Source organism: Lepidothrix coronata, unplaced genomic scaffold (assembly GCF_001604755.1).
Source record: "Lepidothrix coronata isolate B3197 unplaced genomic scaffold, Lepidothrix_coronata-1.0 Scaffold180, whole genome shotgun sequence".
Lineage (NCBI taxonomy): Eukaryota > Metazoa > Chordata > Aves > Passeriformes > Pipridae > Lepidothrix > Lepidothrix coronata.
In genome coordinates, this window is record NW_016690360.1 from 599,151 (window position 1) to 608,543 (window position 9,393).

General features: G+C 62.3%; 3 protein-coding genes across 5 annotated transcripts in view; 1 reads left to right on the forward strand and 2 right to left on the reverse strand.

Moving 5' to 3' along the window:
- The window catches only part of ZCCHC17 (zinc finger CCHC-type containing 17), an 18,239-nt gene extending 14,115 nt beyond the window's left edge, over nucleotides 1-4,124 (forward strand). For all 3 annotated transcript variants that reach the window (XM_017830542.1, XM_017830541.1, XM_017830540.1), the window contains exon 8: nucleotides 2,443-4,124. In XM_017830542.1, coding sequence (XP_017686031.1) covers nucleotides 2,443-2,601 — 159 coding nt within the window. In that variant the 3' untranslated portion in view covers nucleotides 2,602-4,124. The remainder of the gene's footprint in view (nucleotides 1-2,442) is intronic.
- A 105-nt stretch (nucleotides 4,125-4,229) lies between these two features.
- FABP3 (fatty acid binding protein 3) lies at nucleotides 4,230-7,599 on the reverse strand. The gene is made up of 4 exons (XM_017830543.1): nucleotides 7,467-7,599; nucleotides 6,630-6,802; nucleotides 4,409-4,510; nucleotides 4,230-4,321 (listed from the first exon to the last, which is right to left on the reverse strand). Exons 1-4 carry the CDS (start codon nucleotides 7,537-7,539, stop codon nucleotides 4,268-4,270), a joined length of 402 nt encoding a protein of 133 aa, XP_017686032.1. The 5' UTR covers nucleotides 7,540-7,599; the 3' UTR covers nucleotides 4,230-4,267.
- Nucleotides 7,600-7,630: 31 nt separating this feature from the next.
- The window catches only part of LOC108504959, a 5,355-nt gene continuing 3,592 nt past the window's right edge, over nucleotides 7,631-9,393 (reverse strand). Inside the window, exon 3 of the mRNA XM_017830514.1 lies at nucleotides 7,631-7,756. Within this exon, the coding sequence (XP_017686003.1) occupies nucleotides 7,631-7,756 (126 nt within the window). The remainder of the gene's footprint in view (nucleotides 7,757-9,393) is intronic.

Sequence of the window (9,393 nt, forward strand, 5' to 3'; positions counted from 1 at the left end):
TGACAGAGTTAGATGGGATATTGGGAAGAAATTGTTGGCTGTGAGGGTGGGGAGGCCCTGGCACAGGTTGCCCAGAGAAGCTGTGGCTGCCCCTGGATCCCTGGAAGTGTCCAAGGCCAGGTTGGACAGGGCTTGGAGCAACCTGGGCTATGGAAGGTGTCCCTGCCCATGGCAGGGAGTGGAACTGGATGATCATTAGGATCCCTTCCAAATCAAACCATTCCATGATTCCCTGATAGACATTTGCCAGGGAAGTCTCTGCTGCTGATGTGGCCGTGGATGAATTGGTAGCTCCCTGCTGTAGGCTGGTGTTGCTTTTGGTTGGGAAGCTGGAGCTTTATATTAAGTATATCCAAGATATTACAATTATTTTTAGAGGCCCACTTACCTGCTTCCCTTTAGTTCCCAGAAGAAGGGGAATCCCTCAGTTTTTTGCAGGATGGGGGTTGGATGGCCCCAGCATTCCCCCTCTCCGTGCTGGAAGGGGATGCAGCAGCTGGGCTGTGTGTGCTGCCAGCACAGGCTGATCACATCCTCTCCCCAGCACTGTTTTCTGATTAAATACATACAAATTGCTGCTCTGCATCATCAAACTGTTCAGTGCTTTGGGGTGCTCTGCTGATGCAATTCTGGTGCACCCAGGCCTGATCTCAGGGTAATCTCTGCTTGGTGGTTCCTCACGTGCCTCAAATTTGAGGGTTTAGCTGCATTTCAGAGTTCCTTGTGACCTTTATTCCAGCACCAGCTGTTCTTGTTCTGCATCCAAATGATGGAGAGCTTTTGCTTCAGGGCTTTGCAGAAACACAGCCTGGGGGGCTCCATGTGTCATGGAGAGGGGGGAAGGTGGGAGAGCAGGAGGGAGTGCAAGGGAATCCAGGAGAGCACGAGGGGGTGGAAGGGACACTGGGGAGGAGGAGGGGGTGCAGTGGGAAGATGGGGAGAAGAAGGGGTGCAGTGGGAATCCAGGAAGAGCAGCAGGAGTGCACTGGGAAGTTGGGGAGCAGGAGAGGATGCAAAGGGAAGGTGGGGAGCAGGAAGGTGTGGGGGGGAAGTGGGGGGCAGGAGGGGGGACAAGGGAAGGTGGAGAGCAGGAGGGCCTGCAGGGGGAAGTTGGGCAGGAGGGTGCAAGGGATAGTGCAGAGCACGGGGATGCAGTGGGAAGTTGGGGAGCAGGAGGGAGTGCAAAGGGAAGGTGGGGAGCAGGAGGGGGTGTGAGGGAAGTTGGGGGCCAGGAGAGGGTGCAGTGAGAAGTGGGGGAGCAGGACGGGGTGCAGAGAAATTTGGGGAGCAGGAAGGCGTGCAAGGGAGGCTGGGGGGGAAGAGGGTGTGCAAAGGAATCCAGGAGATCAGGAGGGGGTGGAAGAGAAATTGGGGAGCAGATGGGGGTGCAGGGGAAGTTGGGGGGCAGGAGAGGAGTTGGAGAGAAAGTTGGGGAGCAGGGTGGGATGCAGTGGGAAGTTGGGGGCAGGATGGGGTGCAGTGGAAGTTGGAGAGAAAGAGGATGTGGAAGGGAAACTGGGGAGGAGAAGGGGGTGCAGAAGAAGTTGGGGAGCATGAGCGGGTGCAGTGGGAATCCAGGAGAGCAGGAGAAGTTGGGGAGCACAGGATGGTGCAATGGGAAATTGGAGAGCAGAAGAGGAGGGGCAGGGGAAGTTGTGGGGCAGGAGAGGGTGCAGTGGGAAGTTGTGGGGTAGGAGAGGGTGCAGTGGGAAGTTGTGGGGCAGGAGGGGGTGCAATGGGAAGTTGTGGGGCAGGAAAGGGTGCAGTGGGAAGTTGGGGGGCAGGAGGGGGTGCAGGAGAAGTTGTGGGGCAGGAGGGGGTGCAGTGGGAAGTTGGGGGGCAGGAAGGGGTGCAGGAGAAGTTGTGGGGCAGGAGGGGGTGCCATCTCTGCAGGGAGGTTGTGCCCGGAGCGTGGGTGCTGGGAGGGCACTGGGTTCATCCTGGCTGCAGGAAGCTCTGGTGGGCACGGCTTGGGCTCCCCTGCGAGGAGCAGCTGTGTTTGGAGAGCTCCAGCACATCACTGACCATCTCCTGGCATTCTGGGGGCTGCTGACGGGCTGAGGTACAGGGATGGTGCTCGTGGCTATTTTAGAAACCCGTTTTTTGGGCGAAAAAGCTTCATCCTTCCAACTTGTATTAATAAAGATCAACCTTAAATAACGGAGTGAGCTCTCACCATGGAGTGAGGACAGGGACTCTCCTTTTGGTCTAAGTCTTTCCAGGCTTGGCTTTCCATGTTGCTCCCCCCTGCTCTGATCTGTGCCATCCCCTGTCCCCGGCTCCTGCAGCTGTGGGCCCACAGTGGGGGTAAACTCCTGCCTCCTGGGGCACAGTGCCCTTTCCTGGCAGGAACAGCCGTGAGGCACAGGGGCACAAAGCCCCTTGCTGCCCTGCTGAGCACAGGTGACAGTGTTCCCACATGTTTTCCATTTGTTTTCCCAGGAGAAGAAGAAGAAAAAGAAGCACAAGGCAAAGGAGTCCTCAGAGTCAGACTCGAGCAGCTCGGACTCGGACAGCTCGGGGGCTCAGCCCTCCAGCAAGAGGAGCAAGCATTCCAAGGCTCCCAAGAAGAAGAAGAAGAAGAAGAAGCACAGGAAGTAGCCCTGGGAATGAGCAGGGGCAGGGTGGGATGCTGGCATTGCCAGTCCCTGGTGCACACCACGAGCAGCCAACAGGAACCAGGGACAGTTTCCTTCTCAAAGTCACCCAGGCACGTGGTGTTACCGGTGTGTTACAGGTGTGACCTTGCTGCAGGTTGTCCTCTGTCACCTTGGCACAGGCTGCCCCTTTCTCCCACAGCTCGTGCCAGGACAGGCTCATGACACCCTGCAGGGCACCTCTCCCAGGCACCTCTCCAGGGCACCTCTCCTGTCCTGCAGCCTCGTGTTCCGCTGGATGCGCTGCCAGCGGGAGCCTGGGTGACATCAGCTCCTGCAGAGCTGAGGTGGCACTGCCAGGCTGTCCCCACACTGCTCAGTGGGTGTTGCTGGGCCCTGGGATGGGGCCACGTCCCCCCCTCCTTGGCTTTGGGCTGCAAAGCTGCCCCAGCTCCCTCTTTGTCTGCAAACACTGGGAGTGGAGGAGCGAGAAGCACGTGGGGAGTGGAGATATTGTCAGTAAACACTCTGCAGTGTTTGCTGCCTTGGAAAGTGATGGAAAAGAAATCTCTGCCATTTCCATTTCCAGCTGTACTTGGTAGCTACTCTTTTCTTCTGTCCCCGCCACACTCGGGCAGGGAAGGAACAGGGCACAGACCTGCAGGAAAGGGTTTTTTTGGAAGTCTTGGCTGCTTCCCCAGGTCCCTGGGGTGGGAAGGGGGTGTGTGGTGAGGTAACCCATAGGAGAAGCCTGGTGCCTTCTGGGAGGGAGCAACTGGAGCATAAATCTTGTAACTGGAGCTGAAGGTCAGGGGGAAGGGATGGCAGGGGCTGGGCAGTGACCTCAGAGGGTATCTGCCAGGAGCAGGAGCAGCTCCTCTCGTGCTGGGACAGATGTGGTGAAGGAATTGGGGAGGTGAGTCTTTCCTGTTGCCTCTGGCTCTACAGGGAGGACAGAGTGGGGTTGGCAACTCCCTGTTGGTGTCACAGCGGGAGGATTTGGGGTTGCTGGTGCAGCCCGTCCCTTCCCCGTGTGCTTTGCCCTTTCCTGTGCTGCTCACCCCAGTTCCCCATGGCTGCATCCCCCCTCGGGGCCAGTTCCCTTCCCAAAACCAGCCACCAAGTGCTCGGGACCTTGATTCCAGTCCTGCCCTGGTGGAAGGATCACTCTCCAGGGCAGGAGCTTGTCTGGATCCTGGGCAATCCATGGGCAGAGCTGCCGTGGGACTGAACAAATATTCCCCCTGGGAAAGCACATTTCTAACCATCACAGCCTCTTGTTTCCACAGCTTGGAGAAATGGGCTCCAGGGATCAGTGGGCATTAACCCCATCCCTGCCAGGGCTGGTTGAACCCTGTGTGGTGGCTGAACACTACAGATGGGCACATGCCAGACCAGCCTTTTCCAAGCAAACCGACCACAGAGCTGTAACAACACGGCCTTTATTCTTTTTTCCATGCGAGTTTTCCCATTATTAATTAAAAAAAACAACCCCAACAAGAAACCACAAACCCACCCCCCAGGCCCCGGGGGGGCTCCGGGGTGGGGACAGCAGGAGGCCCCGGCGGTGCAGCGGCTCCAGTCCCACGTGGAGCTGTGCCCAGCACGGGTGGGGATGTGGGGTGTGGGATGGACGTGGCACTGGGTGACAGCAGGGGCTGGGGCAGCGTCTATGTCGCCTTCTCGTAGGTGCGGGTGCAGACCACGTTGCCCATGGTGAGAGTCTGGGGGCAGATGATGAGAGAGGGGTTAGTCCAGCTCTTGGCCTGCCCTGGACCGAGCCCTTCCCGGGTTTAACACCCATTCCTTACCAGAGTTAACTTCCCATCCTTCAGCTCCCGCACCAGCGATGTCTCCTTCCCGTCCCACTTCTGCACGTGGACGAGTTTCCCGCCGTCCAGCTTCACCACAGACTGTGGGAGAGATAAGGCCTGCTGTGAAACCCTCCTTCCCGGGCTCTCAGGGCTCGGGGGGGGCTTTATCCCTTGGAGGGGACGGTGCTGGGTGTTCTTTGCTCACGCTGGAGCCCCTCAGTGCTCAGGATCAGGCTGTGGGTGCCACCCTCGGGATGCCCATCTGGGATCATCCCAGCCGGCTTGGTTAGTCCTTCTCAACCCAGGACAGGTCCTGCGCTGTCCTCTGCTCGGCCACGGCCTCGGCTGCCCCAGCGTGCCCTCCCTGCCCCGGGGCCAGCGCAGGGAGCCCTGCTCAGGGCCGGATCCTGCTGCGTGGCCCCGGGAGCTGAGCCCGGCCGCTCCCCAGCGCGGCCCGCCGGCCCCGGAGGGCTCAGAGAGGCGGGGCGGGGATCGGGACAGGTACCGGCGCTTTGAACCGCAACTTCTCTGCCCTCCGGAGGGCTTAGGAGGGTTTTTGGAGGAGCTGATCCAGCAAACGCGCCTCTGCTCGCCGGGCCACTGCTGCTGACTCAGCCCCGAGCCCGGCCGTGCCAAGGGTGGTGTGACTGCACGGGGTTGTGCCAGGACAGGCACTGCCCCGGCCCCATCCTGCCCTGTGCCCCCCACCCCCTCGGGTGCCCCCATGGCTTGGGTCGGTTCACAGCTCCTGTGTCCCCACAGCCCCAGGACCCCGCAGGGCTCTGGGTGCTCCCCCAGAGCTCAGCTCTCCCTACAGCTGGGTTGTCCCCACTGCTCAGGTGCCCAAGAGTTTGGGTACCTCCAGGAATTTGAGTGCCCCACAGCCCTGGAAACCATTGCCAGAGGACAGGGTTAGATGGGATTCTGGGGAGAAACTTTTCCTGTGAGGGTGGGGAGGCCCTGGCACAGGTTGCCCAGAGAAGCTGTGGCTGCCCCATCCCTGGAAGTGTCCAAGGCCAGGCTGGACGGGGCTTGGAGCAACCTGGGCTAGTGGAAGGTGTCCCTGCCCATGGCAGGGGGTGGAACGGGATGGGCTTTGAGGTCCTTCCAACCCAAACCATTCCATGATTCCATGCAGTCGTGGGTGCCCCACAGCTCCACACCCCCCTTCCTGCCCCAGCCCTGCAGCCCGTGGCTCGTCCTGGCCCCTGCTGAACCATCACGTGCCCTCTGGCCCCCGGCCGAGGGGCACCACGTCCCCGGGCTGGGCAGGAGCTCTTGGCTGGTCACACGTTCCTGCTGCTTTGAACAGTTTCCAGCAGTTCCGGAGGGTGGGAATGGGGGTGGGAATGGTGGTGGGCAGGGCTCTGCTGCCCCGTGTCTGCCCGGCTCACACTCCCTCCCTTCCCCCCCATCCTCACTCCCTGCTCAGCTCTTGTGCTTCCTGCTTTGGGGCCGGGAAGGGGTTTTGTGCCCAGCGAGCCTCAAGGTGCCCCCTGAGGTTCCCCCCGGGCTGGGTGGGGGGCACGGGGGCCAGCTGCTCCCTGCATGGGGGATTCAGTGGTGTGCGGGACCAGCAGCTGGAAACCAGGGAAAAGCAGGGGCTGGGTCAGTCCTGCAAGGGAAAATGTCTCTGCAGGGTGGGAGAGGCCATGAAAGGTGCTCTGACCTCCCTCAGGTGATTTTTCCCTTGCTCTTATGGTGAGGAACAGCTCTGCCCAGAAGATTTTGGGCTCCCCAGGAACCCCCGGGGATGCATCAGCCCCTGGGGAGGCACCAGCTGGGTGGGATTGTCCGGGTGCTCAGTCCCTGTCCCTGCCTGCAGAGCTGCCTGCTTGGGAGGGCGGGCAAAGAGGGGGCTCAGCAAAGAGGGGGCTCAAAAAAGAGGTCTTGTGCTCCTCTCCCCCCGGAGTGGGGACACTCACCACCACCCCTCTACATCCCCTGGCCTCCTCTTGAGCAAGCTGGCACTTGCAAGCCCGGCTCTTGCACAACCTTCCCGTCAGCTCCGGGGCCCATCCTGCTCCCAGAGCTGCAAAACGGGCTGAGGGGGGGTTGTGTGGACCAGACCAGGCTCGAGCACCAACCCCGGCGGGCAGAGGGGTGTTCCCCTTCCACAGGCAACCAGGACGGAACCCTGGAGCCACGGGCTGGACCCCCCGGAGCCCAGAGCGCCTGTGTGGGGTGGGCAGGGCCGGGGGCAGGGCCGGGGGCTCACCTTGACGTGCCTGTCGTCCGCCGTGGTCTCGTCGAACTCCTCGCCCAGCTTGAAGTTGATCTCGGTGTTCTTGAAGGTGCTCTGGGTCTTCACGGTGACCTTCTCTCCGTTCACCTCGATGATGGTGGTGGGCTTGGTGAGCCCGGCCATCTGCCGCGTGGCAAAGCTCACGCCTGGGGGGAGAGGGCGAGGGGTGAGGGCGATGGAGGGGCAGGATGCTCCTCTGATCCCTGCGGCATCACCCGGAGCTCTCCCTCCCTGCCCGTGATTCATCCCCAGAACTGCTCCCCACCCACGGTCCTGGGGGGCTTTGCGTGCCTGCCACACTCGGGGGGGCTCTGGGGCACAAAGGGGGGGCCAGGGAATGCTGTCGTTGCTAAGGGATGGATCTGGCACCCACCAGCTCCCGGCTGGTGCCTGTGCCCCCTCCCCGGGCTACTCCGGCGTGGGGGTCGCACCCTGCGCGGGGGCTGGGGCTGGGTGCTGGGGGGCTTGGGGGCCAGTAAGGGCTGGGGGGTCCCGGGTGGCTCCCAGCACCCGGGGGGAGGCATCTCATCCCTCCGCCCTGTGCCAGGGGTTGCCCAGGGGAAGAACGAGACCACCTCCCGCAGCCCCAGACCCCCTCACCCAGCCCAAACCTCCGCGCACAGAACCACAGAGCCCCTCCCAAAAAATCACCCACCCAGGCAGCAGCGACCCCCCCGCCGCCTGCGAGTCCCTCCACGCCAGACCCCCGCGTGTGGGGGGCTTCACCGGGCAATTTGGGGAAGAGGGGTGTGTAAAAAAAAAAAAAAGGTGATGATGTGGCTCCGACCCCGCTCAGCCCCCCCTGCTCACCCAGAGCCTTCATGTACTCATCGAAATTGTTGGTCTCCACCAGCTTCCAGGTGCCCGCGAAGGCTTCCACCATGGCGAGGGGCTCTCAGGAGGTTGGGCGCGCTGCGAGCGTGGCACCGGCTGCAGCTGCTGCGGCCCCGCCGCCGCCTTAAATAACGTCCTCATCACATGATTGGAAAGAGCACAGCGCTCCAGAAATACTCCCCCTGGCAGCGCTGGCAGCGGCCACTCCCGGCACGGACACCCGGCCACTCGCCACCGGCCACCGACCCCCGCCGGGCCCCCCCGGGCTGGGGCAGAGACAGAGAGAGGGACACTTGTGTCATGAGCTGTGCGGGGGCGCGGCGGGGCCGGGGGTGCGGGGTGTGGGGAACTGAGGCAGGGCAGGGGTGGGCACGGGGTGTGTGCCCACCGCAGGGGACGTGGGGAGGGGGCGGGTGCTGCCCGTGGCGGTGGCACAGGGTCAGAACTTGGGGACACCGGCAGGGACAGTGCCCTTGGGGGACAGGGAGGCTGGGCTGGGGACACGGAGGCACGGGGAGCACCGGGAGGTGTGGGGGGACATTTAGGGACTCCAAGGGAGTGTGGGGACATGTGTGACCCCCCCTCAGCCCCCAGCTCCTTGTGTGTGTGGGGACACATGTGAGCCTGTCCCTGCTCCATGTGCGTGGGGGCACATACGTGACCCCTGTGTGGGGACACACACACATGTGTGCCCCCAGGGATGCTCCGTGTGTCGGGGGGACACTGGGGACATGGACAGGCACGGGGCTCTGGGACCCTCCCATGTGTCCCCTCCCTTTGGGCTCCAGTGGCAGTGGGGTCGGGGTCAGTGCATCCCCCAGACCCATCCCAGTGTGTGGGGTCACCCGTGGCCATGGGATTCCTGTCCCCCGGTCCCTGGGGACGATCCTCCTCCTGCCCCCATCCCCTGTCCCCAGAGGGACCCAGCTGGGGGTTCCAGTGTCCCTGAGCCCCATGGCTGCAGCGCGTCCCCTCGTCCTGGGGACTCTGGGGTCAGAGTGACCAAGTCCCTGAGTGACCTGGGGACACTTTCTCCCTGTGTCTGGCCCCAGTGTCTCACCACAGGCACCCAAAAATAGCCAGAGCTCGTGTTCAGCTTCCTCCTGCTGACGCTGCCACCGAGCACGACCCCTCACCTCGTGCCCTGGGGGGGACAGGAGCTGTCACTGACCCCTCACCTCGTGTCCTGGGGGGNGGGGGGACAGGAGCTGTCACTGACCCCTCACCTCGTGTCCTGGGGGGACAGGAGCTGTCACTGACCCCTCACCTCGTGCCCTGGGGGGCAGAGGCACTGTCCCCACGGGACGGTGTCCCCTTGCCCTGTCTGGGACACCTCCTGGGCTCGGCTCTCCCAGGTCAGACAGATGATTTATTCCCTGTGGAGCCAGAGCCCCCATCACCCCCACACATCCCATGGCCTGGGAGGGAACACAGAGGGCAAGGACTGTCCCCTTGTCCCCTCACCTGGGTGTCACCGTCCCAAACTTGCACAGCCCTGTCCCCACGGATGCTCCCACAACAACGGGACCATGAGATGGGAGCATTCACAGGAACAGCTGTCCATGTGCAGGGTCACCAATCCACAGGGAGACCAATCCACAGGGACACCCACCCAGAGGAACACCCATCCACAGGGAACACCAATCCACAGGGTCATCCACCCGCAGGAACACTGATCCACAGGGTCACCCACCCACAGGGACAGCCGCTCACAGGGAACACCCATCCCTAGGGATATCCACTCACAGTGTCACCCAACCACAAGGAACACCAATCCACAGGGTCACCTACACATGGGGTCACCCACCCACAGGGACCGTGTGTAGGGACATCTGAGCACATGGACATCCACGGACACGCCTGTCCCTGCACAGGGACACCCACAGGAGCACACACAGACACA

Excerpts from the sequence above, each read along its gene's own strand:
- FABP3 (XM_017830543.1), bottom strand. The coding sequence starts at position 7,539 with ATGGTGGAAGCCTTCGCGGGCACCTGGAAGCTGGTGGAGACCAACAAT. Across the intron at positions 6,803-7,466 it reads TGAGTACATGAAGGCTCTGG|GCGTGAGCTTTGCCACGCGG; the intron begins GTGAGCAGGGGG and ends CTCTCCCCCCAG. Across the intron at positions 4,322-4,408 it reads AGGATGGGAAGTTAACTCTG|ACTCTCACCATGGGCAACGT; the intron begins GTAAGGAATGGG and ends ATCTGCCCCCAG.